Source organism: Rhinichthys klamathensis, unplaced genomic scaffold, assembly GCF_029890125.1.
Source record: "Rhinichthys klamathensis goyatoka isolate OS25496 unplaced genomic scaffold, OSU_Roscu_1.1 h1tg000011l_1, whole genome shotgun sequence".
Classification (NCBI taxonomy): Eukaryota; Metazoa; Chordata; class Actinopteri; order Cypriniformes; family Leuciscidae; genus Rhinichthys; species Rhinichthys klamathensis.
Window position 1 is genome coordinate 15,353,393 of NW_026606564.1, and position 17,841 is coordinate 15,371,233.

Consider the following 17,841-nt stretch of genomic DNA (forward strand, 5'->3'; position numbering starts at 1 on the left):
TGATCAGGCTAACAGGGGAATGAAGACAACAGCACAGGTGAGAATATATTCCCCACAAAACAAGCCGGAGCTAAGGATGGCGAGTCAACAGAGTGGAGCCTTGACGATGGGGTGGGGTGACACATTACAACCAATTATATTGGTTTATAAAACAGCAGAGTATACGCATTTATTTTGAATGCTGCATTTTTTTTGTTATTGTTTTATTGTATTTTATTGTATTGTATTGTATTTTAGCAATAAACGTTCACATCACTTCTCTGCTGAATATTTTTATCCAGATTTTATTTTATGCCTATTGCAGATTTACAGCTCCAAGTGATTTTTTATTTGCTAGTTAAGCAGCTAAATGGCATAAGTTAATAATTGAATCTAATTTCATCCTGTACATAAGTAGATTAAGAATCGTTTACACACATGAACTAACACCTCTGAGTCCAGACCTTAAATTCATTCAAAGTCTTTGGGATGTGCTCAGGGGCGTAGCAGCCATTATAAAAGTGCGGGGGACAAAAGCTGTATGGTGATGTGACCCAAAGGTGATGTTCATAATAATAAATTCTCGATAGAATAGACCTTATGTAGCCCCGCCCCTTTTCAGCGCTGCGCTCGTTGTCTTTTGTCTTCCGGTCTGTAGCGATCTTGCATATTTATGAATGAACGGCTCGTTTTAAAATCTTCCCGGTCGACTGACATTTGTTAAGACATCTGCTTTAAACATTACAATCCTCATGATAACTTTAGTTAACTTTACATTAAGCAAATCCACTTCAAAAGCTAATTACTCATGGACAGCAATGCCATAGATACAGAGCGACCGCAAAAACGGAAGTTCAAAGACAATATTCTAAAGATGGCGGCACCCTTGTTTCTCTGGTGCATAAGGTCTATAGCAACTGCCATTTTACAGCACCCTAGTGGCAATTTTGGGAACATGCCATGATAGCTTACAGCAACCTGTTTTTGTGAAATACTCAAAAAAAAAAAACACTGCAGTACTTGGGACTTTCAGACCACTTAACATCTATACTTTATTTTTATGAATATTTTATGATATTTACAATAAGTGTATAACACTACACTTGAACAATAACTTTTATCTCAATTCATAACAGTTGGACAAAAAAAGTGTTCTATGAGTATACATATTACATCTACAGTAATTTTATACAACATACATTTTATAAAAATATATAAATAAAGCCTAAATCAATGTATTTACAATATTTTAATATTATCACAATTGAAGTGAGATTTTTAATCAAAACTTCCGAACTGAATTTTTCGGCTTTCCTTGCAGGCCACAAATTGTTGAGCAATCCTTTTTCTTGATAATTGATCAAGTTTTTCCTTGTGTATATGACACACAGCAACACTATTCAGCCGTGTTTGTGTCATGGTACTACGAAGTCATGTTTTTAGCCTCCTGAGACCACTGCAACTTCTCTCAGCTTCTGATGCTTTGGTGTAGACAATTTGAAACCTCTCTGAATTTCTTTTATTTGCAACAGCATCCCTCACATAAGCAACAGCAGAAAGCATACCATTAATGGTCTGTGTTCGACTTTGGAGAGATGTGTTGAGATTCTCCAATTCTTCTATAGCCTCTAAGGCAAGCAGAAGACCAAGAACTACATTTCCCTGCTGGAATCTGTCATGTAGTCCATTTGCCCTGTTAGCCGTGTCTGAGCTGCCCGCTGCCATTTCATTCAGAGCAAGCATTACAGACTCATACTGATTCAGCGCTGCATGAATAGCACTGGAGCGAACTGTCCATCTTGTGGGACAAAGGGGCCTTATAGTTTGAAAGGACCCTTGAACAGATTTTGCAACTTCCTTGAACAAAGTTTTAAATTTACTTGACTGCCCAAACAAAATTCCTAACTCATGAACCCACTGTAAAGCACTGTGGACAACACGTGAGGCAGTACAAGCATGCTGTGGAATGAGATTTACACAATGGGCACCACTGTGGATGTATGGGGCAAGAGGTTGTTCCTTTTTAATGATGGCCTGTGCTCCAGAATACCTGCCAGCCATATTTGCTGCACCATCATATGCCTGCCCTCGTAATATCCAGAAATGGGCAAATTTAAACGAACCAACACATCTTTCACAACCTTTGCAAGATTCTCTCCTGTCCCCACAGATACCTCATAAAGGCCAATAAACTCTTCATGAATCATCAAATCGTTATCTACATAACAGAGACAAATTGCTTCTTGCTCTTTGCCTGAAACATCTTGCGTTCCGTCCATCATTACAGAAAACTGCAACTGAGGGAGTGATCTTATATTGTCTGCGATATCTCTGATGATAGAATTGCTCGACAAACGAAGGAGCTCATTCTGAATTTGAGCAGAAGTGTAGTCCTTTCTGCCTGACAACCACTTTCTGAGACACAGATCTTCTTCTGCCTTGTATTTCAGCACCTGATGAAGATTTCCCTGACTATCATCATGGGCCAAGCCCTGCCTTGCCAACAGCTGCACAGCACCAATGATTTTTAACAGATTTGCTCTCGCTCCTCTTGTTGTGATGCCTGAACACTACACAGCTGTACCTTAACTGATCTGTCTTCATATACACATGTTGTTACTGCTGTCTTGTGACAATCTTATTTTTCATGTGAACTGAATCGTTCAAGAGCTTTCTTCCAATTCTTGAAACCAGTTGAAACAAATGCTGGTTCTGTATTTTTCGCAAGGGAAGATACTTGTGTTTTAAAAGCTTTGCTACAATAAAAACACAAAACACCTTCAACATTTGGATCGAAATGGAGCCATTTAAATTTGCTGTACCACTGTGTCTGAAATGAAAGGGCACGGTCTGACAGTGTCTGCTTTATGATAAATTTGGGATCAGGGTGGTTTGGTTTTGTTGCTGAGAAATGTTGGTCAGAGTCTGCAGATTCTTCCCTGTTCATCAAATCAGTTCTCTCTTCTCTTCGGTTCTCACATGGTTCCTCACTTTTTCCCTCATCTCCCTCTCTCTCTTCCTCTCTTTCCTTCCCTTCCTCACACATGACTGACACTTCCTCACAAACATCCTAAAAAACGATATAAACAGCATATAGGGGGAGGTGGATCACTAACTTATTGATTCATTTGCCATTTCCACAGTTAAACACAACTTCACAAGTTTTTCATTTAGATTTAGCAACCCATAAATAGCCTAATACAGGACTTAACACTATTAGAACACACTGCCTTTATACATAGAACTAATTTTATTTAGTTTAGTTTAACTAACAGTTTGAACATAAAAAAAAATAATGGAATTAAATTGATGTGTAATTCCCTAAAATAGTGGCAAGTAGTCCCAATTAGGAAAACACTGCCTTAAAATTTTCAATCCTCTTTGTTTTTATAAATCTCACCTGTACACATTCTGGAGGGGTCGAGCAACTGTCCTCCCCTCTCTCTGTCAGTGACGTCACAGCCTGCCTTTCCTACAGACCAGCTAGGACATAGCAGTAATAAATTAAAAGACTAAAATTTGATAAAGTATGATAAGATATTCGGCGCAAAACAAATTTGGTAACACTTTAGAATACTGTTTCTTACTTACTGCATACCTAATAGAGAATTATTGAAGAACTAATAGGTAATTCTTCATTAACTACTTCTTCACTACTGTTAACTACTAAGGAAGATGCGTTAACTAATCAGTATGTAATAGAATTTTGTGACTCTGTTAAGAAACAGTTAGTAAATCAATAACTAATGAATTCTGTCAAGAACTACTACAAATTATCTACTAATTAAGGTTCAAGAAAAATAACTAAGAAGTAACTAATGAACAGTCATCCAAATCTACATTGAGTTGTGACCTTTCTTATTCACTAATGTTATTAATAGAAGTAGTAATTTTAACAAATAAATATAATGTTGAAGTTAAATGTTTGCCTGTGTGGTTTTGTGAGTGTGTTCTGTAAGAAATCAATTTCAGAAAGGAACCCCACACAAGTGCTTTGGCATAACTAACCTCAGATTAGTTTTATATTTTATATACAGTACTGTGTGTCTGTTTTCCTCAGCATTTATTCATGCCATTGAGTAAATTCATGTATTTGAGGCAACAACTGAGGGAAACTGAAAATATAGGGAACCTATTAGTAATTAATAAAGAATTATTAGATAATTTTCCAGGAATGACTTAGAACCTGAAACAGTATTCTAAAGTGAAAATATAGGGAACCCCTTAATTAATAAAGAATTACCACTTCTGACTCAACTCAGACTTACTGTAAAAAAAAACCACTATTGATGTAATGTACATTATTTTAAGTTTTGCTAAAGAAATAAAAAGTTATTTGCATATCAATATATCCTATAGGTAAATGTCTGCTCTTATCTACCTTATTAGGGCTGAAGAATGACTGAAACTGGCTAGAAAAAAATCAGTGCTTTTTACTTTTCAAGTACTTTAAAAATTAATTACCTTTGTACTTTTACTAAGGTCATTTTGAAAATGAATAGGCCTAATTATAATTTTACTAGAGTAATATTTTATTGTGGTATCTGTACTTTTACTCAAGTACTTGATTTGTGTACTTCATCCACCACTCCACTGATAAAATAGATTATTGTAGTAACTGCTGTGTATTTGTGTACTTCACAAATGTGAAGTACACAAATACAAAGACTGTTCATTAGTAGTTACTTCATAGTTATTTTTCTTGAACCATAATTAATAGTAGCTCTTCCGGAGGTATGACAGAATTAAGTAGTTATTGATTTACTAACTGATACTTAACACAATCATATAATTCTATTACATACTGATTAGTTAACACATCTTCCTTAGTAGTTAACAGTAGTGACTTAAGTGCTAAAGAATAGGTAAAGGTAAAGAACAGGTAATAGGTATAGGTAATAGGTAAAGAATTACCTATTAGTTCTTCAGTAATTCCTTATTGGTTATGCAGTAAGTAAGAAACAGTATTCTAAAGTGTTACCCAAATTTGATTTATTGTGAAAGGATGCGAGCAGCACAAAGACAGCAGAGCCCAACCCAGCAGGTACCCGACGTCTATAACGTTAGATTGACGTTGGACATGACGTCGGAAAGACATTGCATTTTGGTTGAAAATGAAAATCGGGTTGAAGTCAAGTCAATTTGACAATGTTGGATTTTGGCTACGCAAAAACAACAAAATCTCAACGTCAGCTGACGTCGGCATTGGACATCAATTAAACATTGACATTAGATGAATTTATATAGAATTTTGGTCACCCGACGTCGCAACCGAAATTTAACCAAATATCAACGTCTAATGACGTTGTGTGCCTGCTGGGAATAATCTGTTGTCTCATTTAACATACGCTTTTATCCAAAGCGACAAGTCACACACTCGTCGGCACAATCCGGAGCGACGTGACGAGGTCCATATGGGTTCTCTTACTGCGTTACAGTTGGTAAAATCATAACAAGGAAACTTTACGCGTGATTCATGTCATCGCAACACACTGTAACACATTATACTTACAGTGTGTGTTTGAAAAAAGGATATAATCGTCCTCTGCTTTTTTCTGGGGTGCATTTTATCCCAGACGGCCAAACAGCAAAGTGACTTGTGTGACTAACGAATGAAAATTCGAAACAAGAGATTTGAAGCTCATGGCAGACACGCCCAAGAGATGATTCACGCTGAGATTGGCTGAATGTTAGTTCACTCAAGTCTAAGTAACAAATCAGAGAACACGGGCGGAAATATTGGCGCTGGGAAAAAACAAAAATGTGGGGGACAGAATCACCTGTTTCTAAAAGTGCGGGGGACGTGTGTCCCCCGTCCCCCCCGGTTGCTACGCCCCTGGATGTGCTGGAGGAGACTTTACAGAGTGCTGGACTCTTGCATTGTCAATACAAGATCTTGACGAAACATTGATGCACCTATTGATGGAAATAATACCACAACATTTATTTTACAATTTGAGCCTGATTAATCTTAACATTGTCATCCTGGAATAGGGCCATGATGTGTCTTCCTACATGGTTGTTCAAGAAATGAAAAGCTACACACTCCATCAATTAGGTTAAGAAGAAATGTTGCCAAAAATATAACATGCTAGAAACATAATAATCACTGCAATAATGATCCAATCATATTAAGCATTTGCCTATTTAAATCCAAACAGCGACTTTATACATATATATATATATATATATATATATATATATATACATACAAATTCTCATAATAGTTTCATTATTCAGCTCAGTTCAGTTCAGTTCAATGACGGTCTAAAGTGCATTCATTATGAAAGAAGTTCAGTTCAGCTATAAGCATCTTGTAACAAGTGGAATTAGGCACTGCGCCTTTAAGGTGGAACGCACTCTGTTACTCCCTCACTAATGAGTGGGCAGTCGGTATGAGGAGTTCGAGCTGTGAACATCGCATGTATGCGTGCAGTGCAAAGTCCCTTTTATATTCCTGTTGCTCTTATCCTGTTTTATTTCTATTCAGTAACGCAGTTGTTAGTGGAGTGTTTTGCAAACTGGCCCGTGTGTGGGGGATTGACGACGCTGATAATAAATAACTACTGTGGAATATCAGTTACGCGAGTCTCTGCTTACACTTGGCTACAACCATTCAGGCAAGCTGGTTAAAGCGTTACAAGCTATACAGAAGACAGTAGTGTCGTTTTTATTTTGAGTCAGTTAAATGTTGATTCAATTCATTTCAATAACAGAGTCGATGCTGCAAACTTTATCCGTTTTGAAGAAAAAAAGATTCAGCTATAAAACAGAGGACAATAGGCTCAGTTCAGTTCTTGAACTATAATATCAAGAGATATTTTACACAAAATATCTCATCCACTGCATCAGGGTTTTTTTCTTTCTCCAATTCTGATGGGGTTTGGGTTCCTTACCACTGTCCTCTTTGGTTTGCTTATTTGGGGAACCTTAATTTACAGCAATATTATTAATTAACTGCATTAACACTACTGGATGAGTTAAAAAAAAAGTTTTTTGTGCATTTGCAAAGAACAGATTTCAAGCAAATCATAAATATGCAATATCATAGTTTTATTGTTTACAATATCATGTTTTTTACAGTAACTTTATCAGCACTGTGCTCAGTGGGACCAACCACTCTATGGCTTATACATTCCATGGAAAGTGACCGGAGTGATGATTTCAACTTCCGCCCTTGCAATCTCAGACAGGTCCTTGGCATTCAAGATCAGGCAATATGTTGGTCTCTGGGCTCCAGGCGCCACCACAATTGTCATTAGGATACCTGTTAAGCATCAAAGCATTAAAAAATACACACTTGACAAGATATAATATTGTCAATATGGCATGTCTCACTCACCATCATCCTCATCCACCGCATCGGGGTTTTGCACAAAGAGCGGCTCTGAAGGGTATGCGTCTGGCTCCTGCCATACCCAGGTCTCCTTAGTCCTCACATTCAGCTTGCAAATCTATGAATCATCAAAGACAGCCTAAAAAAGCACATTCTTCAACACTTGTTATAAAACACTGAACAGATGATGTATGATTATTCATACCCTGTCAGGGACAAAGTGGTTGAGGCCCAGTCCATAGGCATAGGTGTAATTCTTTGCGTTGTTCATTTTGTAGTTGATCTGGGGAAACTCGAAAGCTTTGAGATTCAAACACATGATAAAACATGTCAAAACTTTACCTCAATTTTTTTATGTCCAGCATGTTAATAAGCTTTCAGGAAAAAAAATATATGTTATTTGAGAAATTAAGTTGTACCTTAAACAAAAAGGAAGCAAAAGTTGGCATAACAACTATAAATTAAGTTTGTCGTACCTTGTCGTGGACCAGAGAAAAGCACCTCAGGCTCAAGCCAAATGGTCCCATCAACACGCATTGTGGCTGTGGCTGTGGTGTACGGCAGAGAGATCAGATTTTTGCCCTGCTCCTCCTATAAGAAATCAGTGTTAAAGGGTCATCAATCCTGAAGGATCAGTATTTTTCTCACACAAATATTAATCCTATGTGGCTTGTTAACACTTTACAATAAGGTCCTATTAACGTTAGCTGTCACCGTCCCACAGGTGGGACGTTTGCCATTATATTTTTAAAGCAATAATATCTTAGTAAAAACCTTAAGTAATATTGACAAACTATATATCATTTGAAAGCTTACAATCTCCAGTTTCCATATTTGGTGACTGATTTTCAAAATAAATTACAGAGGAGCCATAATTTATCAATTTGTAACAAGAATATTTTCATACTCCTAAGGCGTGTTCAGACCTTTATTTTGAAATCGTAATGAACATGAAAAATCATGAAAAAATGGTAGAAACCTCAGTTTGTTTTCATGCCAAGAGTTCAAAAGATAGCATCCATTCAATTATTTTAGAAAAAAAGTTCTGAAAATGTTTGAACTATAAAGACAAAAATTATAAATTCACCATTTGTGATGTGACAGCGAGCTATGATGCACATGCATGTTTTTTGTATGTGTTTCTTAGAGGTTGAATTCATATCAAAATCTGCCAAACTTCCCATACTACTTCTGAATAAGATTTCTACTTCATAAATTGTATGAAAATTGTGGAAATAATGGTTCATATCACTCAAAACACATATGGAAATGGAGGCGCCCTTATATGGGCAGTAATGGAGTCTGGTTGTGACCTAGTGAAAAAGTTTGGTACTGCGCCCAAACAAAATCTTACTGAAAGCTCATTTTTTGAGATATCAACCTAAAATTTGAAACACAACTTGTTCAGATTTTTGGCTTTGATTTTTCAGCAGTTTTAGAGTAGCCCAGGTTTTGAAAATATATATTTTACATAAAATATGAATAATTAATTTTTTTACATTGTACATTTCCATAAACTCAAACTTCTATAACTTTTTTTCTGTTTCACTTTCTTAATTTATTTCACTTCTACAAAAATCTGCCAAATGTCTTCTTTAAAACAAGACCAATCTTACGTCTATATTCCAAAGCATTCTTGAATTACAACCATTTAAGTTCGAAATGTGCATTTTCATGTCTATTCAAAAAAAGGGGGGTGACAGTTAACAGGTTAATAAAAATACAACTGTTCATTGCTCAGGTCCAATAAATAATATTAAAGTGCCCCATATATGCTTTTTTAAATATTACCTTTCATGTAGTGTAATATAATATAGCTGTTTGTGAATATAAAAGGTTGAAAAATGTCAAACATCAAAGTATACATAAAATGAGTTTTTGTCTCCCAAAAGAAAGAAGCTATTCTGAAACGATTTGCCTGTAATTCCAGTCTTACTTCCTGCTCGAATCTACGCAGTATTGTAACAAATTTGCATAATGACAGCCTATGGTCTTCATTGGCTACCCGCAAACAACAACGCCATTGCTAATGTTTGTATGTGTATTAAGTGCTGAGGAAGCCTCCGGAGCTAATATTCCGATATACATCTGACCAATCAGATCAAAGTAGACCAATCACAACAGACTGAGCCATCTGGCCAATCAGGGCAGAGTAGACCAATCACAACAGACTGAGCCACCTGACCAATCAGAGCAGAGTAGACCAATCACAACAGACTGGGCAATCTGACCAATCAGAGCAGAATAGACCAATCACAGCAGACTGGACATATGACCAATCAGAACAGAGTAGACCAATCACAACAGACTGAGCCATCTGACCAATCAGAGCAGAGTAGACCCATCACAACAGATTGAGCCATCTGACCAATCAGAGCAGAGTAGACCAATCACAACAGACTGGACATCTGACCAATCAGAGCAGAGTAGACCAATCACAACAGACTGAGCCATCTGACCAATCAGGGCAGAGTAGACCAATCACAACAGACTGAGCCACCTGACCAATCAGAGCAGAGTAGACCAATCACAACAGACTGGGCAATCTGACCAATCAGAGCAGAGTAGACCAATCACAACAGACTGAGCCATCTGACCAATCAGAGCAGAGTAGACCAATCACAACAGATTGAGCCATCTGACCAATCAGAGCAGAGTAGACCAATCACAACAGACTGGACATATGACCAATCAGAGCAGAGAAGACCAATCACAACAGACTGGGCAATCTGACCAATCAGAGCAGAATAGACCAATCACAACAGACTGGGCAATCTGACCAATCAGAGCAGAGTAGACCAATCACAACAAACTGAGTCATCTGACCAATCAGAGCAGAGTAGACCAATCACAACAGACTGAGCCATCTGACCAATCAGGGCAGAGTAGACCAATCACAACAGACTGAGCCACCTGACCAATCAGAGCAGAGTAGACCAATCACAACAGACTGGGCCACCTGACCAATCAGAGCAGAGTAGACCAATCACAACAGACTGGGCAATCTGACCAATCAGAGCAGAGTAGACCAATCACAACAGACTGGGCAATCTGACCAATCAGAGTAGAATAGACCAATCACAACAGACTGGGCAATCTGACCAATCAGGGCAGAGTAGACCAATCACAACAGACTGAGGCATCTGACCAATCAGAGCAGAGTAGACCAATCACAACAGACTGAGGCATCTGACCAATCAGCGCAGACCAGATCCTTTATCTAACAGCTTAAGACACTTTGAGAAAAGAGCTGATGCTGCAATTTACTGTATATTTTGAGAAAATTAAAGTGTTTTTTGATCTCGGATGCATGTAAACCTGTTGTAGGAGACTCCCAAACCAAATTAGGAACCTTTCAAATAGCATAATAGGGGCACTTTAACAGAAACATTTATTTTAATAGTGTATTAGTAAATGTTGAAATTATTATTAACTAAGACTAATAAATGCTTTGGAAGTGTTTTTAATTATTAGTTCTTGTTAACTAATGGTAGCAAATGGCACCTTATTGTAAAGTTTTTTTTTTTTTTTTTTTTTTTTACCTTGTAGGGATCCAGAGGAATGACGTATCGCCTCACTTCTGGCTGAGGGGCAATCATGGCATTTCTTTTAACTTCGTCCCAGTTGGCACGGAGGTTTGCCAGCCACAGATAGTTGTAGACAAATTCAAAGCTAAAGAGGAAAAAAAATAATACCTTATCTTACCTGAAACCAGTTGTTGTTATACATGACTATACACAATAGTGATGATGAATAAAAATAAATGCGCATACATCCAATAAATGTTCCTACTAAAATAATCATAAATTAAAGTGGTGGTGAATGGCTTTAAAACTTTCATGCAAGTAAATAATTCTGTTTTACTTACCCTTTCCAGGCACACAGGTCAAAAACAATGAACCCTGAGTCCTCGTAGCAGTTGATGTGATGGAAAAGACCCATTGCAGAGGTTCTGAATTTATAGTCAATGTATTCCCCTGGATGCTTCCTTGCAATGTGTATCCACGTCTGTATGAATGGACACAACAGATCTAAGGAAAAGACTCAAAGCCTCCTAAAGTTCTGTCATGTCATTTAACTCGTATATTATCCTTAAGTGATAAATAAACAAGAACATACGCCTTTCTCCTCATCAGATTCAAAGCAGTCCATATAGTTGGATCCTCGAATACTCCAGGCGCTCAGGAATTTCAATAGGTTGATTTTGACTGGTGTTTCAACAAAGACAAAGTAGTTCTCGGTCATCCCAAAACTAGTAAGGGAAAAACATATAGGGAAAATGGGTGTTATTTATTATATGGAACTGTTCCTTACCGTTCTTAGAACCGTTCGGCCCGACGGTGGAAAGGCGGCTTTTTATACCATTTGCGACAAAACTTTAAATTTAATGACTCAAATGTCATGTGGTATAAGCACACTTAAAACATAAAAACACCTTTAATGCATAGGAGTGTACACATCTAATAATTTTTGTCAAATGTTTTTTTAAAAATACTGTATATATAGGCATATTCGTTGCCTTTTTGGGCAGTTGAACCACATGACATTTTCAACCTGAACTAACCTTGACTTGTTACAAAATTGTCAAATTATCTGGTGAGACTTACTGACCTTGACAGGTTTTGTTGTTGTTGTTAGTTTTTTGCATGTTGGTTGTACCACAAGTCTTCGATTTGATTGAAAAATGTTTTTCAGATATTAAATAAGCAGTGAAGTTAAAAAAATTAATTAAAAAAAATTCTAAGAAATAATAATGAAAGGTCTTGCCAAACTATGTTTAAGTAGGTTTTCTTTTCAAGACTTTCATTCATTTAACGAGTCTCTATCCATTATGATATCAGGACAGTTGCACCACCCTGACATTTTTTTAATTTAACTTTATTTCCCCAAAAAATATCAGAATAAATTTTAATTTGGAACTTTTGAATTGCAATATAATTCATTAAATGAATTGCATTTCAATGAGCTTTTGAATAAATGAATATGACAAACACATGAGCATCATGTCATTGACCCCTGTACTGCATTTTTGAGCATATAACACAAGCCATGCTGATATCCAGAGTCAGACCTTCCATAAACAAGGAGTTAATATTGAGGAACTTACATTTTAGACACTATGGTCTGGTTTCACATACAGGGTTTAGATTAAGCCAGGATTATGCCTTAGTTAAATTAGGACATTTAAGTAGATGTTTTTAAACATGCCTTAGAAAAAAACATTTCTGGTGTGCATCATGTGACAAAACAATGGCACTGACATATTTTAAGATATGCTTTCAGTTAAAACAGCTCAAACATGCATTTTAAACTAAGCCTATTAAACCTTGTCTGTGAAACCGGCCATATATTGCCAACATTGTTTCACCAACAATGGAAATAGTTTCAAATGAAGATATATCAGGTTTAATTTACGGTGAGCTGACTACATGATCCTTTTTTATTAGTGATCTACACAATAAAGTTTCTTTGGCCAAAGTACTGTAGCTATTTTTAATTTCATCATTGTTATTACCTGTAATAAATTAGAGTTAAATGAAACATTGATTCTAAGTATTTGTATTTATTTTCTCATGTGCTTTTGGAGGCATCATCAATTTGATGATTAATCGATTGACTATTACCTGTGCACGTAGGATGGCTTGAACCTTTCAGCACTTGGGAACTGCACAACCACCTTGGATTTTTCAATGGGGTCAGATTTGTCTGAAAGATTTTGTTAGCATTTAACCAAATGAGTTTAGTGAGCATTAGTCATCGTTTAACCAACTTCTTTAAATGATTCTCAATGATTGTAAGACCGCTTACCTTTTTGTTTAGGTGGGATTCGGACAATATTGTAGGCCAGTGAGGCTCCCTTCCCCATGCAGTTCCCAATGTTGTACACTGTACCATCTTTCTCAATGTGGGGATGGGCTGTTACTCCATTTATGTTGACGTAATCACACATGTCAACCTTTTGGAATGATTAAGTTATATTTCTTAAGATGCTGGAAAGCTATTCAGGACTACAAAACATTCAAATCAATATACAAGAAATCTTTGCATTACCTTTTTCAAGGTTTCCAAGGTGTCCACATTTACTTTGGTGATATAATTAGTCTCTGTGACAGCATAATAATCCTCTCCGATAGGGTAGACGTTCACCAGGCAGTTGTCTGTCACCTCAACACCTTTGAAATACGAGAAGAACCTGTCAAAAAAATGACAAAATGTAAAAAATGCACCAAACCCATAAGCATTATGCCATGCATGCTAAAGCTTTCAGTTCGTTGAACTACAACAGTTTGTCTAAAGGCCTGTTCACACCAAGAACGATAACTATAACCATAACTATATTGCGCCCACACCAGCAGACGATATCGTTCTGTTTATTTTAAGCGCATGCTGCAGTTTTGTTGTCTGTCTCTTTAAATGCTTGAGCTCGTTCAAGCAGGATGGATTCTGATTGGCTGTCAATGTTTGTATCGTTCAAAAATCGTTCTGAAAGTGATTCCAATGATATCTCTTCTCTGTCGTTAATGTTATAGTTGTGCTGGGGACTCTGCTATTCTTTTATATTTAGATTTTTTTAAAACTATATTGTTATCGTTGGTGTGAACGAGCCTAAAGTCCAGTCAGACCTGGAGAAGATATTCTTGCAGGGATCTGGATAGGCGCAGGTGCCGAACTCAGTAATGACCACACGTTTCTCTGTCATAGCACGCACGTAAGCGTCCGTTTTGACAAACCTGGGAAAACAAAACACCATGGTCAATAGGTTTTGTATTATTTTCCTTTAAACAGAGAAAACAAAAAGATCATTTGACATACTTGCGGAAATATGTGACCTGTCCATTGCTGAAATCAAACTTGTGCATGAGGGCCTGGCCATCAAAAAGATGGTAGAAGGGCTCAGATCCAGCCTCAAACAAACCGGGACCCAGACGGAGCAGACTCCCTTTTATAAACGAGGGGATGCGCCCTAAAAAAATGCACATTATTCACAAGCCTTCTTGTTTTATTCTTCTCAGAACTATACACTAGAAAATGGTGGTTAGCACATAGTATGTTGCTCATGTGAGCAACTCGAGTTCAAATGCAACTCAAGTTGTTTCCTGACCCTTAATGCATGAATTGTTCGTACTGTCTGAGTAGGTACTACATTTGAATTTGAATTTACTTCACACCCGTTAAAAAAGTATGTTCTATATAATATGTAGTATGAATGGAATTCGGATGTACTACATCCACCATGTTGTTACTGTCACATGACCCAGTTGCATCGCTTCACTTCCATTCATAAATCCCCTCATGGGATAGTAAAGTATCTATCGAATGCACACTTCAGAATCTCGCCAGAAGTAGGAGGTCATCCGTGAACTTTTCGCCTACTGTTTTTTTAATACTGCATCTGAAATCGCATACCTCCCTACTATATAGTAGGCGATAAACAGTAGTGATGGGGAGACCGCCGAGTCCGAGTCCGAGTCAAGACCGAGTCTTTGAAGGGTCGAGTCCGAGTCGAGACCGAGTCCGTTGGTTTTCAAATACAGTCGAGTCCGAGTCAAGACCGAGTCTTTGAGGAAGCAAGTCCGAGTCGAGATTTTGTCTCGACATGTCAGTTTTGATATTCATGATTGATATTCATGATCACCCCAGTTAATAATCAACAGTTAGGGCTACAGACTAAGCTAGATTGGGAATTGTTTAGAGGAGCAGTCTTAACTAGTGATGGGGACGAGACCGCCTATGCCGAGTCTGAGTCAAGACCGAGTCTTTGAAGGGTCGAGTCCGAGTCGAGACCGAGTCTTTGAAGGAACAAGTCCGAGACGAGTCCGAGAAAGCAGAAATCGGTCTTGAGACGAGACCGGACTCGAGTACTACATCACTAATAAACAGTATGTGACAAAAGAAGTATGTCTGAATTCACAGTACACATAAAAGAGTACCCGGATGACCTACTACTTCCGGTGAGATTCTGAAGTGTGTGAACGATGGACACTTTACTATCCCATGAGGCCACAGGAGAGGATTTATGAATGGCAGCGAAGCGATGCAACTGACGCTGGTAGGTCACGTGATAATGACAACATGGCGAATGCAGTACGTCTGGATTACATTCATACTACACACATTCATACTATACAGAACACACTTTTTTTAGAGGTCACAAAGTAATTATTTAAAATAAGTACCTACTCAAGACAGTATGTCATTTTGGACGCAGCCTATGTATTCAGACATACTACTCTTTTGGGATACTGTTTTTCGCATACTATAGACCTTCTGTACTTCTGCCCATTTTCAGCACAGTGCTCGCTGTCTATATTTCCACAGCATGAAGGTAAGATCTTACGGATTTATCGGCCGCTCGTTTTAAAATCGTCTACTGGCCTTTGTAATGAAGTCCGCTTAAAACATTACAATGCGCATGATAACTTTCGTTAACTCTACAATAAGTAAATCCACTTCACCAGCTAATTACTCTTCGACAGTGATGCCTAAGGAATATACAGAGCTGCTGTATGTGTATGTGATTACAAACGCAGCGAGGGTCTTTGGCAGGTCAAACAAGCAAATCTTTTTCTCCTTAAGTTTTTTATTGGAGTAATTCATGTAGTGGAATATAATCACTCAATTTTTTTTTTTTTACAAATTTTTACCAATCAATAAATAAGTCAAAGATTTGTGAAGATTGAAGACTGAAGGAAATACCAGTGACTGTTGCTGGAAGAGGTTCATTCAGCTCCTCCACGGTCTCAAAGATTTTCTTATAGCCTCCAGCAGGGTGTTCAAAACTGAAAATAATATTTATAGATTTAAATTAAAATTATTAAATACAAAGGATGGCAAATTTAAGAGAATCAATGCACAGATTTTAACCATTTACAAAAAATAACTACAAACATATTTTCCAATGACATAAAGTAATATAAATCCAAAACAAACTGTTCATCCAGATATCTCAGGTATGTTAAACTATCAAAACCACAAAACAAAAATGTCACTTACCGGCTAACCATGATTGCTGCTGGGACAGTGAATGTCTGAGACACAGCTTGTTCTTGTTGGTTTGTCAGCGGAGCCCTGAGTTTATAGGTTTTATACTTTATCCTCTTACACAGTTTTTGCGCAGACTAACTTTGACCCCGTCACAGCCAATGGCAGTTATTTGCTAAACAACAATCCCATTGTACAAAGATCCTGAGATGCAAGCTACAAAAGCCATTCTTCAAATAGGATTTGCTTGCCCTGATTTGAGGTTTTCACGCAGCTAAAAGCTGTGATGCAATCAAGGTAGACAAAACGTGATTGTAAAACGTCAGAAACATAAATAAGCTAAAGTCAGCTGACAAAGCCCTCCAACAAAGACTTGATTCGGCTAATAATAAAACATTAGCCCATTATAAAACATAAAAAGGACATTCTACATAAAGGTTTTTTATAACAAGTCTATCTGAGGTATGGAGTATTGCCTCACTGGGTTTTAGTTCTTTTTTCAAACTTTTTTTTTTTTTTTTTTTGGAAGGGCATAATAAAAATGGATTGCATGAAAAAAAGTGTTTAGATACATGTTTAGATAGCCTTACAAAATAACCCTAATAAATATCCTTCAAACAAAACCCTAACACGTGTTTTTGTCCTCAAACAGCCATTCTTTAGGAGAGAGTGTGTAAGCCATATTATGGCAGAACAACCAACACATTGTTTTCCCAGTCCGCTGGGAAAACAAGACTCACAATAAATGAGTCTAGCGGCAAAAGCTGATGTTTTAAACATGATGTATCTCATAGTGTACTGTAGCACAAGTGTGCAAACTGTCCGTCTTAATGTGGTGTGATTTGACAACTGATTGCAATAAAATATTGATGTAAAGTCCCCATTAACTTTAAACATTGCTTCCTCCAAGAGCATATTTTTCTTTTATATCTTGATTTTCTTTTCCTTGCCTCATGCATGTCTCATAAAAGCTAGTGCTGCTTATTTTATTTCCCAAGTTTTGCAACCTCAGAGATCACCAAGGCTTTTTGCAGCACACAAACAAAGGGCTTTCAGCGTTTATCACATTCCTCAACAGATTTGCATTAACTCTGGAGAATGTTTGCTTTCGCATCACAGGCCAAATGAAACAAGCACGTGTTTGCAAAGGAGAGTACTGAATTTAAATAAAATGTCTTATTCTAAACTAGTGCCTTATATAATATTACAACATAACATAAAAATAAAATTATGAAATGATGTCCCTCTACCCATACCTATAAAAGATGATGTCATGTTTGAGTAACAGTAGCCTAATGTCATAATTTTGAAGCAAACCAGTGATGTAGAGTTTAAAAACTCTAATATATACAGTGTATGTGTGTGTGTGTGTAAGTGAGAGAGAGAGAGAGAGAGAGAGAGAGAGAGAGAGAGAGAGAGAGAGAGAGAGAGAGAGAGAGAGAGAACACACTAAAAAATAATCCTGTAAAAAAACGGTAAACTATACTGGCAGCTGTGGTTTCCAGCATCATACGGTGTGTTACTGTTTTTGAAATTAACAGCTA

At 37.2% G+C, this 17,841-nt stretch overlaps 1 protein-coding gene across 1 annotated transcript; it reads right to left on the minus strand.

The window, feature by feature from the left end:
* Window positions 1-6,850: 6,850 nt before the first annotated feature.
* Window positions 6,851-16,408, minus strand: rpe65a (retinoid isomerohydrolase RPE65 a). The gene is made up of 14 exons (XM_056265627.1): window positions 16,310-16,408; window positions 16,013-16,095; window positions 14,129-14,279; window positions 13,939-14,046; window positions 13,367-13,508; window positions 13,124-13,271; window positions 12,940-13,021; window positions 11,435-11,567; window positions 11,184-11,323; window positions 10,858-10,987; window positions 7,792-7,906; window positions 7,521-7,615; window positions 7,322-7,433; window positions 6,851-7,246 (listed from the first exon to the last, which is right to left on the minus strand). Exons 1-14 carry the CDS (start codon window positions 16,318-16,320, stop codon window positions 7,101-7,103), a joined length of 1,596 nt encoding a protein of 531 aa, XP_056121602.1. The 5' UTR covers window positions 16,321-16,408; the 3' UTR covers window positions 6,851-7,100.
* Window positions 16,409-17,841: the final 1,433 nt, after the last annotated feature.